The 15,478-nt window shown below is 40.5% G+C and overlaps 1 protein-coding gene across 4 annotated transcripts in view; it reads right to left on the bottom strand.

Annotated features, from left to right (window-relative positions):
- Window positions 1-8,158: 8,158 nt before the first annotated feature.
- max.S (MYC associated factor X S homeolog) overlaps window positions 8,159-15,478 on the bottom strand; it is a 39,363-nt gene continuing 32,043 nt past the window's right edge. For 2 of the 4 annotated variants that reach the window (XM_041574060.1, XM_041574059.1), the window contains 4 exons: window positions 13,382-13,489; window positions 9,781-9,904; window positions 8,973-9,101; window positions 8,159-8,812 (listed from right to left, as the gene is read on the bottom strand). In XM_041574060.1, coding sequence (XP_041429994.1) covers window positions 8,697-8,812; window positions 8,973-9,101; window positions 9,781-9,904; window positions 13,382-13,489 — 477 coding nt within the window. In that variant the 3' untranslated portion in view covers window positions 8,159-8,696. 4 annotated transcript variants of the gene reach the window in all.

Raw genomic sequence — 15,478 nt, 5'->3', positions numbered from 1 at the left:
TAAACAGAGTTAAAAAAAACTTTTTCCTTGTTTGTCTAAGCACTCTAAGCACCTATTTTTTCAATATATTCTGCATCTAAACTTTTTCCTTTTAATTATAGTAGGTTTTAGTCTAACATTCACACTTTGATAATTCTGCCCCTTGAACAATTATAATTCTGTATTTTCCTTTTCCCTAAAAAAATTGTAATTTCTTTTTTTTTTCAGCCAGTCTCACCATACTAATATTAAGGAAAAAGAAGCCTTTTGTTTTTGAAATTTTACATACCTTAAATTCTCTACAATTCCATGTTTTTCTAAAAGCAATGCTTAAGTTTTGAATTACTCTTCTTTTATGTATTATTTCTTCCTGTTATGTTAAACTTAAAGCATGAACACAAGCAGGGCTAATTACTAGAAGTTAGACAATGCGAGCAACTAAATAAATAAGTGTCCACTTTCATACACATATTGAAAGACGTTTCTGTCCTGAAGAGCTTACAATCTATGAGAAAGATGCAAAAGATGGAAACAAAACGGGGAGGAGCACGTTCAGCTACAGTTTCAAGAATATCCTGGGCAGCAGAGGTTTCACCCCGAACCTTGAATTGATCTTCAAGCTGGGATTCTAGGGGCCCAAACAGGCATCAGGTGGGTTCCCTCAAGCTACTGCTCTGGGTGCTCATAGCTTGGCCAGCACCACAAGCTGAGAGCCACTGGACTACAAGAAGAAGTAGTAGCCCAAACCAAATGATGAATAGTGGGCCAATGAGCAGCAGGTGTCCCAGATATGTCAAATCAACAAGTACCATTGTTTTCAGAAGGTTTCTATGAAGACATTACAGCTGCGAGAGCCTGACATTAATTCAATGGAGTTACTGTGTGGCCAGACTGTAGGATCAGCTTTAGTGCACAGGAGGGACCCTACCCATGTACATCATTGTATGGCTTCTGCTAGGCCAGACCATTCGTTTCTAAGAGTTCAAATTATAATACAAACGTACATTTTTTAACCTTAGCTCCCCATATGTTGTTGGACTACAACTCCGAGCATGCTATTTGCCTGGACTGTACATGGAAGAATTCTGGGAGATGTAGTCCTATCATATATGGAGGACACAGGAACTGATGGAAGAAATGAACGCGTTTCGTGCCCTAACTCTCCCGGCACTTCCTGAGAGTGGAGAGAGAACAGGAGACGTGACACTGGTAGTGGCTTTACTTCAGCAGGTTTGGAGCCGTGACCAAAGCTGTCAGAATCTCCTCCACTTCCTCAGCTTGAACTCCCTGGTAGAGTTGGGGGGGGACAAGCCCCGACCAGTTCCCAGTTAGCCCTGTGTAAACACTAGGGTTGCACCGAATCCACTATTCTGGATTCGGCCGAACCCCTGAATTCTTTGCGAAAGATTCCTGTGAATATGCAAATATGCAAATTAGAGATTGGAAGGGGAATCCGAATCTCGGTAAAAAAAAAGGCAGAATCCATAACCGAATCCTGGATTCGTTGCAACCCTAATAAACACCAGCAGAAGAAGCTGTGCAGACTACTGAGGGAGGCCTCCTCCTCTTCCCTGAATGGATGCGCCATCCCGAGATCCCCACCACCACACACCACGAGCCCCCCTTCACAGCGCATACACCCTTGTTTTTTTGTCTGGGGATAATCTTTGACTCCTCTCTCCCCCTCTCTGATCATATTAACACCACTGTCAAAACCTGTCACTTTTTCTTACTCAATATTGCCAAAATCCGTCCCTTTCTTTCACCTGCTATGGCCAAGACGCTCATGCATGCTCTCATCCTATCCCGACTAGATTACTGAAACCTTCTACTAACTGGCCTCCCTAACTTCCATCTCTCCCCTCTACAGTCTGTATTAAACGTGCTGCCAGAATTCTCCTCCTCTCATCCATAAGGGTACAGGCCCCTCCCCTGCTGAAGTCCTTATCATGGCTTCCTATAAAACAAAGAATAACTTTTGTTATTCCTCATAACCTTCAAAGCCCTTCATTCCTCTGCACCTCACTACATCTCATCTCTTGTCTCTCTATATGTTCCTGGCCAAAAACTCCGCTCCTTTCAGAGCATATGATTTCTCATTAGGACCTTTCTCTAGGATAATACAATGTTCCTTCAACAAACTTTAAACAACAGCGTTCATTTAAACAAACATTACCCAAATTTTAGGATCTTCAATCCATTGACCATCACTATCAGTGTAAAACATCTAGAGATAAAATTTCAAGTCATCAAATAATAAACAACTCCCTATTAATATCATAAATTAGTGCATACAACAGGTTTACTTGTAATATACATTCTCAAACACAGCTTGTAAATATCATAAATGAGTGAATTAAATACGTGAACATGTAAAATACATTTTCATCCACAAGATGTCACCAGTGTACCCGAAAAGCTCCTGCTGCAGTGTCCATAGAAAATCCATTTGTAAAAAATCCTTTCTGACCTAAGTAAGATGCTGAGAAGTTTGTTCTAGTAGTAGACCTAGACCTCTGGAAATTATTCTGTAGTTTTTAGATTTTCTATGGACACTGTAGCATTAGCTTTTCAGGTACACTGATGAAAATGTATTTTACATGTTCGCTAATTTAATGCACACATTTATATTAAAGGGGAACTTGCAAATCAAAATTTGATAAAGAGGCCACATAACACAGAAACCCCTAATATACCCATCACAGTTACCTGTTTCTTCAAAAAGTATGAATAAATGCCATTTTCTATGCTGAAATCCAGCTGTTTAACAGTTCTTCTCTTTCTGCATCATTTGAAATCCTGGCAGGGAAGGAGGGACTAAACACTGATGTTACAAATTGTAACAACTTCTCCACAGCTTACAGACAGCATGCAGGAACTACATAACCCACAATGCATTGCACTGGGATGTTCTGTTCCTTATTGAAATCACATGTGCGGGGAATTTTGGGGTTTGGAGGATACAGGCTGGGGACAGATGGCTGTTGATACAAAGTAACAGTAGTCAGCCAGCTCAGCAAAGTAGTCAGACAGATCAGCAGTAGAGCAGGGGGCTAGGCTTAGGGAACTGTTCCAAACCATTAAAAATCATGAAAAGTCTGCATATTTTTTAATTGATGTATATTGCAAAATCGGTGGGCCAGTCTGTGTGTGTGATTGTGTGTGTGATTGTGTGTGTGATTTTGTATGTGTATTAAAAATAATGGATAGCACACCCGATTTGAAAAACAAATACATTTATTACAGAAAGAAGAAAAAATAATATACAAAAAATGAGTGAAAATAATATGGTGGAGTTGTCTTTCAAATGTATTACAATATGAATGGATACTACAGGTCTGACTCAACACAAGCCTTCTATAAAATGCAGACAGCCCATAGATATCCTTAATTAAGGGTGCCTGCACCAGAAACGCGTCAAGCTAGATATGCCGTGTACCTTTTAACATGGACTAATAAAGATTTTGGATTTTTAAGCACTGAAACTCTGCTCTTCTTCCTCCTTTCAAATTTATTAGGTCCTCTTCTCTGTAAATTCTATCATTTAAGGGGTGGTTCAACTTTCAGTTAACTTCGCTGCTAAGTTAGTATGTTGTACAATGGCCAGTTCTTAGCAACTTTTCCCTTGGTATTTATTTTATATAGTTTTTTTTTTATAATTATTTGCCTTTTTTTCTGACTCGATTTCGAATGGGCACCACTGACCCCATCTAAAAACAAATGCTCTGTAAGGCTACAATTATATTATTGTTATTACTACTTTTTTATAACTCATCTTTTTATTCAGGTCCTCTCCTATTCATATACCAGCCTCTAAACTGTACCAACTGCACAGCAGAATTTCTACAGATTCTCATATCTCCTTCTCCATCAACAAAAAGTCTTCTCGCACCCGACTGTAACCCCCCTGCTCCCAATCTGCACCCGACCCAAACCCACCGACCTGTGTTTGCCCCACCCATCTCCGACACCATGAAAAGGGGGGTAGCAGGCACATGCCTATCAATAGATGCTGCTGGAAGAAGAAGCTGGAAAGTTGAGGGTAGGTTGAGTGCTAGAAGGAGCTCAACCCAAACACGTAGACAGAGTGGCATATATGCATATTGCATTTATCTTTATTGACCCACAGCCATAGTGAAGTAACTTGTAGCAGACACCAGGGCCGGGCACCCTAGGTAACCTGCCTGGCCACCCCCTCCCCCAACCGCAATGAAGGCGAGATGGATGGAGGGAGGAGAGAACGACGGAGGGGAGGGAAGGTTGAGCGATGGGAGGGAGGAAGGGTGAGCAATGAAGGGGAAAGGAGGGTAGAGCGACGCAGGGGATGGTGACAGAAGGAAGGGGAGAACAACGGAGAGGTGGGTGACAGAAGGAAGGGGGATTAAAGGAGCAGTTCGATGTTAAAATAAAAACTGGGTAAATAGATAGGCTGTGCAAAATAAAAGAATGTTTCTAATATAGTTAATTAGCTAAAAATGTAATGTATAAAGGCTGGAGTGACTGGATGTCTAACATAACAGAACATTACTTCCTGCTTTGCAGCTCTCTAACTCTGAGTTAGTCAGCGACTTGAAGGGGGGCCACATGGGACATAACTGTTCAGTGAGTTTGCAATTGATCCTCAGCATCCAGCTCAGATTCAAAAGCAACAGATATGACCCATGTGCCCCCCCTCAAGTCACTGATTGGTTACTGCCTGGTAATCAATCAGTGGACACAAAGAGAGCTGAAAAGCAGGAAGTAGTGTTCTGGCTATTATGTTACACATCCAGTTACTCCAGCCTTTATACATTACATTTTTAGTTAATAAACTATATTAGAAACATTTTTTATTTTACACAGCCTATTTACCCAGTTTTTATTTTTATACTGAACAATTCCTTTAAGACTGAGAGGAGCGAACACGGACTAGGGGTAGGCAAAAGACAATGTTCTAGGTAGCAGTTCAGTACCCCCTAGGCAGCTGCCTCCCCCTAGTTCTGGCCCTGCTGACCACCACTACAAATATCTAATTCTTTGTGTGATCCAAACCTTAACTGGTCTGCCAGTCATAAACTTTCTCTGTCCAACCAATCCTCTTATATATCATTACCCAGTCAAAGTTCTCCAATCCAAACCTTTCGCATTAAATCTGAACAATGAAATAAAAGCAAATAAAAGCAATAAAATCAAGCAATAAGGATAAAATAAGATTTATTATTTTTTTTATAGTCTTATAGTAAAGGACAGCTTTAACTTTGAGATGGTCACTGGGCTGTATGTACAACATCCTTACAGTTGGTGTGGGAAGAAAAGGCCATGAAAAGGATGAAGGGTTTATGGGACAAACATTAATACATAATAACACAAAAAAAAAAATGGAATTTGTCTTTGTGCCACTGTTTTAACAAACCCTTCATGGGGGGATTTCTAGGCTAGTGCTCACGTGCACACTTAATGGGCATTCACTGTGTATTGTTTACTAGCTGCCACTCTTGTTGGGGTGGTTAAGGTTAGCTGCTTATAGGAAATGATTCCTTCCACCTTGGAGCAAAATAAAACATTACAGAGCATTTCATGAAACGTCCACATAATCATTTGGAAAGGATTCTTCCCACCTTTAAAGGTAACCCAAAGTGCATTTCCCCTCTTTAAAAAATGACAACAACAAAGCATAAAGGGGATTGTTTTATTATTAAGCTGTAAAGAGGGGGCACCGGGGCGGCAATCATATTAATATTATAATAATGTCTTTACATGCCATGGCAGGAGATTAAAGCCTTATGAGAAGTGCTCGCCATGGATATATTGCAAGGAAAGACCCGTGGGCACGGACTGATCCTCCTTTGCATTTATACATATGGCCACCAAATACGGCTGCTGCATTTGTCCCCTTTAAACAAATGCTCCGAATTGAAATGAATTGTGCGATAGACCCTTTTTATGTGGGGAAATGCACCTATTAACGTCTGTTATATTGCAGACCATCAATACATTAAATGGGTACAAATCTATACAAGATTAAAAAAATGCAAAAAAAAAAGAATTTTCTCTTCATTGAATGTGTTCTGTCTTCCTTCCTGGCAAAAACAGGTGAAATAAAAACGTTATCGGGATAAAACAATGGGAAAATAAGCATAGCACCAAATTATTTATATTATATATATATTGGACATACTGTATATAGATGAGAAGTTTGCATGTTGGGTAAGGGCTCTTACACGCGGGCTTTCTTCTGTTCAGCCGCAGGGGAACGCAGTAGACGCATTAAATTATTGTGAAGGGGGCTGTACTCACACAGACACATGTAAGTGCCAAACACAGGTTGGGACGCAGCATGTTGCATTTCACCTGCATTCGGCGCATGCATGCATCTGTGTGAGTACAGCACCTTCTTAATAATCGAGTGTGTCTGCTCCTGCGCTCCCCTACGGCTGAACGGAAGAAAGCGCAACGCAGGGGAGCGCAGGTAAAACCGCCCTTGTGTAAGAGCCCTAAGACTGCTTGTTATTAATGAACTCATTATTTGTGGCAGATACACACAGAGCAAAAAATAATTTCAATCAAAAATCCCATTTGCACGCCGGTCAAATCACTAGAAAGAAGCAGGAATAAATTCATTATTGTTGAGGTGGGTGGGCTGTAACCCAGTGCAAATGGCAATGTTGAGCTGCTGAGGGCCAGGGAGAATGGAGTATGTAGGTCAGTGCAGGAAAAGTTAAAGGAAATAGAATTTCACCCTGGTGTAAACTGTGTGTAGCTCAGGGCTCTCGCTATAGGAAAGGCAATTCTGACTGGCCCTGGGTAAACAAGATACTTGGCATGAAGTTAGAGCCCTAAAAGGGGAGCTTTAACTTAAAAAACGAAACCTATGCTACCTTGTAGATCAGAAATGGAGGAAACCAGCAACCCTCCAGATGTTGCTGAACTGCAGCTTCCTAGATTTAGGACTACTTGTTCGTTTTGAATGATTTTTCCTTTCTCCAACCTGGAACTGCTGGAGAGGCTCACTCTAGAATTCAGAAAGCAGACTGCATAATAAACTAGCCATGTACAGGAAAACTTGGGCTACCAACTGGGAGGTGTATGGGCTGCCAACTGGTAGCGTATGGAGCCAATACCATGGCTTCCTTAATCTAGCCAGGACTCATTCATATAGCAATCTCATTAAAATCAGCACAGCCCCCTAAATGATTCTGCTGTTCATTGGAGATATCCAAAGAACGGAGCCGCAACTTGGTGATAAAGCCACGGCTCCCTTCAGTAGTTGGGCTGAGTGGCAAACTGCTTTTTCCAGTAAAAGTTGGGCCCAGTTACAGTACAATTGGGGTGCCTGGATTAAGAACAGGGTTCATTAAAAATGATAATCCATATATGGGGTTCTAGATTCCTCTAAACGCCCAGCTTGCAGGTCAGTTAAAGGTAAACTTGACCCCCAAAATGAATATTGAACAGTTTATATCACATTAAGTGACGTATTTAAGAATCTTACCAAACTGGAATATAGATTTAAGTAAATCTTGCCCTTTTACATCTCTTGCCTTGAGCCACTATTTCATGATGGTCTGTGTGCTGCCTCAGAGATCACCTGACCAGAAATACTGCAGCTCTAACTGTAACAGGAAGAAGTGTGGAAGCAAAAGACACAACTCTGTCTTTTAATTGGCTCATGTGACCTAACACTTATGGTTTGTTTGTGTGCACCGTGCATCCTACGATCCCAGGAGGCGGACCTTTTTTTTAAAATGGCAGTTTTCTATTTATGATTACCCAATGGCACATTCTACTAGAAAAGTATATTATTATGAAAATGGATTAATTACGTGAAGCAGGGCTTTACACATGAGCTGTTTTATGCAATATCTTTTTATAGAGACCTACATTGTTCGGGGGGTGTTGTTTTCCTTTAAGAGAACTGAAGCCAAACACTAATTGGCTCCTTAAATACAATTGGAACTACTGAACATCCAGCAATGTTTAATTATATCTGTAACCTTGTTATGAGCCAATGGGGCCCTTAACAAAGGTTGGTCCTCCAACAAGGACTTGAAACAAAAAAAAAAGTCTACTAGTTAGTCTGCTTCCCAAGTAACCAAATCTCACAATCAATTTGCACCCATTACACATTCTATATGGTTTCTGGTTTGTCAAAAACGGGACAGACGCGTATCAAAAGGGCGCAGGAAATAATGCTTCGATCGCCAACAACAAACATTTATCTGAACCCACATGTGCAGCAACATGGATCTGGAATTTAAGGTGGAGCAGAAGTCAATTTGTTTTCCGAAGGCTGAAAAAAACATAATAAATGTGACACAAATAACGCACAACTGCGTTTGCAGCTTTCGCAGGCGGCACAAACCTGCCCTACACCGTAACAGCTGCCAGGCAAGCATTCTGGGTAATACCATGCAACTGAACACATACAACATAGACTGTGTTTTTTCTTTTTTTTTTTCAAATCCAATCCATTTTAAACATGGATGGTACCTTATAGTTTAAATAACAGTAATGGGGAGAAGATAAACTATAATATAAAGAATCAGGAGACAGTGAAGGGACCAAATTCATTAAAAAAAAAAAACGCAGTCCAAGAGCATAACGATATTGGGCTGAGGCCAAAAGAAAAAACAAAAACAAAAAAAGTCTGTAAAACAGCTGGACGGGGCTAACAAGGGGCTAATATGGGGCCGGAGTTAAACTTGGTACAGGCTGCTGGTTTTATTGCTGGGACAGGTCTAGCTCGCGTCCATCCGTAGTTTCTTTCTGCTTTGGGGTTCTTCAGTTTCTGACTCGGAGCTCGAGTAGTTGGACTGCAGCTGAGAGCTGGATTTTGCTTTTTCCAGTGCACGAACTATGGTGGGAAGAACAGACAAACGATTAGGCTCTTCTCTTCAATATCATTTCTTACATCAAACATTATTTACCAATACAGTCACTTCAAATCAGCAAAAAAGCAATGAGCATAAAAGGAATGTCCGTTGCAAAAATGAACTTTCCTGTAATATAATCACCTTTTGAAGGGCTGAGCAACTGCAAAACATTTTTCTGCTCAGGGGCTCCGTTGCTGGGTGGTTTTGGATTGGAGATTTGTACTGGGTTGAATGAGAACATTAGTGGATTTTTGACTTGGACATGATGCTCTGTGAATCATTAAAGGGATACGGTCATGGGAAAAAACATTTTTTTCAAAATGAATCAGTTAATAGTGCTGCTCCAGCAGAATTCTGCACTGAAATCCATTTCTCAAAAGAGCAAACAGATTTTTTTATATTCAATTTTGAAATCTGACATGGGGCTAGACATACTGTCAATTTCCCAGCTGCCCCAAGTCATGTGACTTGTGCTCTGATAAACTTCAATCACTCTTTACTGCAAGTTGGAGTGATATCACCCCCTCCCTCCCCCCCTCCCCAGCTGCCAAACAAAAGAACAATGGGAAGGTAACCAGATAACAGCTCCCTAACACAAGATAACAGCTGCCTGTTGATCTAAGAACAACAGTCAATAGTAAAATCCAGGTCCCACTGAGACACATTCAGTTACATTGAGAAGGAAAAACAACAGCCTGCCAGAAAGCATTTCTCTCCTAAAGTGCAGGCACAAGTCACATGACCAGGGGCAGCTGGGAAAATGACAAAATGTCTAGCCCCATGTCAGATTTCAAAATTGAATATAAAAAAAATCTGTTTGCTCTTTTGAGAAATGGATTCAGTGCAGAATTCTGCTGGAGTAACACTATTAACTGATGCGTTTTGAAAAAAAACATGTTTTCCGATGACAGGAACCCTTTTTAAATTAAGTGAACTAGATCTAATTTACCTTGTTGTTCTAATAAAGCATTCTGTCGCTTTAAGTCATCGATATCTTGCTGGTGTGTGTGATTTTTCCTCCTCATGTACTGAATGTACTCTGTAGCTTTGTCCAGTATTTGGGCCCTCGATGCCTGTTTCGAAATAAAAGTGGATTGAATTACTGGTTAATGCAAAGCTCTGCCAGCAGGTTGATAAGGTGCTTCAATAGTAAAGCAAAACGCCTTAGGACTGATGCAGGGTATTACACCACCATAAAAGTCAGTATAATCTTAATGTCTTTAGAACTAAACTCCAAGACTCCCTCTGGGAGCACCTGGATATACTTGTACTGGCACTTATACAATATGACAGCGTAACAAACTGCACTTTAATACCCCTCTGAATTGTGTCTGTAAATGACCCTCCCATTTAGACTGTAAGCTCTACGGGGCAGGGTCCTCCATCCTTTTGTCTCCTTGACACTGAGCACTTAATCTGTATTGTAATTATATTTTATATTTATGTGAATTGTATTTCTAATAATGCACTTATTGTTACTTATTATTTCAGTGACCCCTTGTTTGTTACTACTAATTTATTGTTTTGCTGCACAAGTGCTGTGCCCTCAAGGAGCGCTATACAAATAAAAATATACATACATTAAATTAACTAAGCAGTATGGCAGCTTTACTTTAGGGCGCTGATACCACTAGATAACATGGACTTTTTTTGCTAAAACTGCAATGATCACTTCACTACAGCTTAAGGTCAGGGCAGACGCTCAGATTCGGGGAGATTAGTCGCCCGGCGACAAATTTCCTCTTCTTCGAGGCGACTAATCTTCCTGAACTGCCTTCCGGATGGCTAGAATTTAAATCGCCGGCGGAATGGCACTCAGAGCTCTTCGTTTTTCGAAGTTTCCTCGTGAGGCAACTTCTGCGACTTCAGAAAACAAAGTGCTCCGAGTGCCATCCCGCCGGCAATTAACATTCTAACCGGCAGGGGGCAGTTAGGGGAGATTAGTCGCCCTGAAGAAGAGGAGATTTGTCGCCGGGCGACTTATCTCCGCGATCTGAGCGTGTGCCCTGGCCCTAAAGGTGGCCATACATGTAGAGATCTTTTATCGGCCCGTGTATGGCCAGCTTTACAATAGAGACACTGGTTTATTACAGCCTATGGCCTCACATTACTTAAAAAGGGTAAGAACAAAATACGAAGGCTGAGGGCAGACAGTCTTTAGTGCTTCAATTGTTGCAGAACTACACTAAACAGCTGCTTGTTTTGTTATTGCGGGATGCCTTATGTTTTAGTACTTATACAGTAATTAATGGTAGAGGCTTCCTAGCTTTGTCACAAAGGGAATACAGAATAATTCTAAATATATACACATTCTAAACAGAATTTTGGGAACGAAAGGGAGCAATCGAAACAAGAAAGGAGGAAACAGTTTCAAAAATATCAGCACTTCATGTATATTTTTTGTATATAAAGCAAAAGAAAGCATAAAAGGAGATTTTTCCAATGGTGTGTGGTGTGGGGTTCCAGTGGTGTGTTACTGATATATATATATGATATATAAAAAATATCAAAACCAGGGGGGTTGTGGGAGCACTCTAAAGGCTTTTAAGTGTATATATATATATAGTATATATATATATATATATATAATATTATATACTATAGGTATATAATATATATAATATATATATATAATATATATATATATATATATAGGTATAATAAATGCCTATGTGCATATGTACCCAAATAGGGGTTTATTTTGTTACAAAGTTATGATTCATAAATTGATAAGCCACCATACCACGTCAAGGTAAACCCAGAATGGCGGTCCCTAACTTGTTTTATATTTTATGTGCATTTTAGCATTACCTGTAATCAATGTCCGTTGAACGCTGTTTTTTCACTGAGGGCTAAATCCTCCCCAGCCAGCAATCAGGCTTTTAAAGGAGAGATATTCCCAAAACAAACGCCCAATTTTAAAAGCATAGGATCACCACTACTTTAAAGGGGGGGGGTATGGGGTGCTACAACCACTGAAGCTAACCCCCCTGTTTTGATATTGTATATTTAGCCAGGAGCTGTGACATAGCTTCAGTGGTTGTAGCACCCCATACCCCCCCCCTTTTAACTAGTGGTGATCCTATGCTTTTAAAATTGGGCGTTTGTTCTTGGGAATATCTCTCCTTTAAAAGCCTGATTGCTGGCTGGGGAGGATTTAGCCCTCAGTGAAAAAACAGCGTTCAACGGACATTGATTACAGGTAATGCTAAAATGCACATAAAATATAAAACAAGTTAGGGACCGCCATTCGGGGTTTACCTTGACGTGGTATGGTGGCTTATCAATTTTATGATCATAACTTTGTAACAAAATAACCCCTGTTTTGGGTACATATGCAATAGCATTTATTATACTTTATATATATATATATATATATATATATTATATATACTTTAAAGCCTTTAGAGTGCTCCCACAACCCCCCTGTTTTGATATTATATATATATATACTGCACAGTTGGAATAATAAAAGACCTGGTTGCTCATGCAAAAATAAATAGTAAAGAGTTTGTCAATAGTGATGGCACTCACAGGCACTACTCAGTTAATTCAAAGTATGTGTATGGGATCCGTTATCCAGAGATCCTTTATCCAGAAAGGTCATTTTAGCATAGGCTCCATTTTATCCAAATTTTTAAAAATGATTTCCTTTTTCTCTGTAATAATAAAACAGTCGCTTGTACTTGATCCCAACTAAGATATAATTAATCCTTATTGGAAGCAAAACAAGCCTACTGGGTTTATTTAATGTTTACATGATTTTTTAGTACACATAAGAATGAAGATCCAAATTATAGAAAGATCAGTTATCCAGAAAGCCCAGATCCCGAACATTCTGGATAACAGATCTCATACCTGTATATCTTTTCTTCATTTTGATCCTCAGACTTAAAGGAGAAGGAAAGTTACCGAAGCAGTTTATTGCCAATAGATTAGCCACAATAGTGCAAGCTATAACACCTGAGTAAACAGCTCTAGAAGCTCTCTGTTTGTTTAGGACAGCAGCTGCCATATTAGCTTGATGTGACATCACTTCCTGCCGGAGTCTCCCCCTGCTCACTCATAGCTCTGGGCTCAGATTACAGCAGGGAGGGGGAGGAGGAGCAAACTGAGCATGCTCAAGCCCTGGGCAAGGAGGTATAAACTGAAAACAGGAAGTCTGATACAGAAGCCCATGAGTACACAATAGAAGGAAAGAAATGCTGTGTTTCTATTGACTCAGGACTCAGAGCAACATTACTTTGGGGGTTTACTGGTGTATTTATATAGAACTTTTTGATAAAGCTTACTTAGTTTTAGCCTTTCCTTCTCCTTTAAGGGCCAGCAGAACGTCTGTCCCGTATGGAGAGTAGGAAGTGAATGTAACTTCCCCAGACTTCCTGAGATTACTAATTACAACTTGTACAAAAATAGACCTTCCTAAGCCTTCATAATTAAGTACACCCTGGAATTTTGGGCAGCTGTATCTCCAGAAATTTCAAAGACGTGCCACTGTGTTCTTAATGTGCACATTATGCCATTTAGGTTGCTGGTGACTTTGGACTGACCTTTTCGCCTTGGAGTGATGGTACGGAGTCCCTTAAGCCGTGGAAGCTGTCCTTGATATGGTCCCTGCGTTTCCGCTCCAGTGCATTGTGATGGGCTCGTTTGTCTGCCTAGAAACACAATGCAAAATGTCAGTCCATATGCTGCGCGCCACTTACACAATAGAATCCTGGGATCAAAACAAAAAGAATGCAGTGGAACACAAATGTCAGCACTCTCGGGAATTGCATTAAAAAAAAACAAAGATATAATGTATTGGCCTGACTTTTCATTCCCCCCACATGGATCTTTATCAGAAGCAGGAAAAGTGCACTAATAATAAATATTAATTTTTCAAAGAAAATCCCAAGAGTGCTGACATTTTTGTGGGTAGTTACCCAATGAGCAGAGTCATTCAAACCACTTCCTCATCTTCTTGGATTTCTATATTCCAAAGAATCTGTGCACCTCCACAAGGGATTAATAAACAGTAGTGATGGGCGAATTTGTTGGGTTTCGCAAATTTCCCGCAAAATTCACGAAAAGGCAAAAACTTTGCCAAACGCACAAATTCGCGACCTGTCGAATTTATTCGCCCATCACTAATAAAGAGTATTTTTTATTCTTGGGGATTTACACATGTATGGATACACAGGGTAGTGCATATTTATGGACATCGCAATTTTATGTAGTTCCTGAAGGGGCTGCTCTTGCAAGGTCTATTTAAAGGGGATGTAAAGTCAAAAAAATAAAATCCCATTTTTAATTTATTTAATGAAAAAGAAACCTATCTCCAATATAGTTTAATTAAAAAATGTGTTACGTTTTTCTAAGAAACCTGACTGTATGCAGTGAAATTCTCCCTTCATTTACTGCTGCAGATAGGAAACTTCAGACAGTCCCTAACTGCTCTGCAGGGAAACAATCAAACTTTCAAAGGGCAGGGGGGAGGGACTTCTCAGAACTCAAGCAGACCCAGTGCAGTCTGTATATAGATTATTAATCAGTCTTGCTGTATCAGCTTCTATGGCAGATATTATTTGACTTGTGCTATTATGATAATCTATGACAATCCCTAATCTTAACCTCCCAATTGAAGCCCAGACCACACTGAGCATGTGCGAGTCTTGGTCTTGCAAAGATGTATAACAAAGTTACAAGATGGTGACCCCCTGTGGCCAACTTTGAAAACATAAATCATTTGTTTGATTAGGCTTGTGGTGCAGTAAGTTCATGTTTATATTTAGTATACAAAATACAGCATTTCTAGCCTTATTCTATTTTAGACTTTAGTTCCCCTTAAGGAAGTGACATGTATGAATCTGTAAGCTTACGATTAAGGGAGGTGTTCCCGAAATGCATCAGGCGATTTCTGGCCTGTGACCTGTTGCAATAAACCACCTTTTTTTTTTTAACTGGAGTGCCGCCTTTCTCCTTGTTGAAGTACGGCCTGTTACAGTGGAAACGCTGTCAGCAGGGCTCCCGGGATTGAAAGAAGCGCTGCACTAAGGAGAACATGGATAGGCCTTATTTTTCTTATTGACTGTGCACCTCCATACCATAGAAAGCAGAGGGACTGTGAGTCCAACAAACCATTACTTCACAATGGAAACTAGTGAGGAAGGCACTGAAGGATTCTATCAGTACTAAAGGCCTTCCCTCTTGCTTGTAGAAGCACCGTGCTCTCGCACAAACCAAGCACACGCACACTTGTCAGGCTATATTAGCCAATGAACTGACAGATGTTTCTTGTACTTCCACACTTCTTCCTGTTACAGTTAGAGCTGCATTATTTCTGGTCAGGGGATCTCTGAGGCAGCACACAGACCATCACAACATGGTGGCTCAAGGGAAAAGATGTAAAAGTCTGTCCCTTAGATATAGTTTTCCATTAAATGTCACCAACACCTTTGAACTGTCCAACACCCAGCACTCACATTCATGCTCGAAGTGCAGACAAACCTACAAGTAGCAGGCTTACTAATGGGTGCCATCAGGGTCGGACTGGGGGGGCTCGAGGCCCACCGGGGCTGCTGTCTCCGGGTCCCCCTCCCGGCCCCTTGCCCCGCCGTGGTGCACTGCGATTGCCATGTGCGTGTGTAGCTTCTTCTCCATGTGAT

The sequence above is a fragment of the Xenopus laevis genome, chromosome 8S, assembly GCF_017654675.1.
Source record: "Xenopus laevis strain J_2021 chromosome 8S, Xenopus_laevis_v10.1, whole genome shotgun sequence".
Taxonomy (NCBI): Eukaryota; Metazoa; Chordata; class Amphibia; order Anura; family Pipidae; genus Xenopus; species Xenopus laevis.
This window is presented reverse-complemented; position numbering and strand designations above follow the sequence as displayed.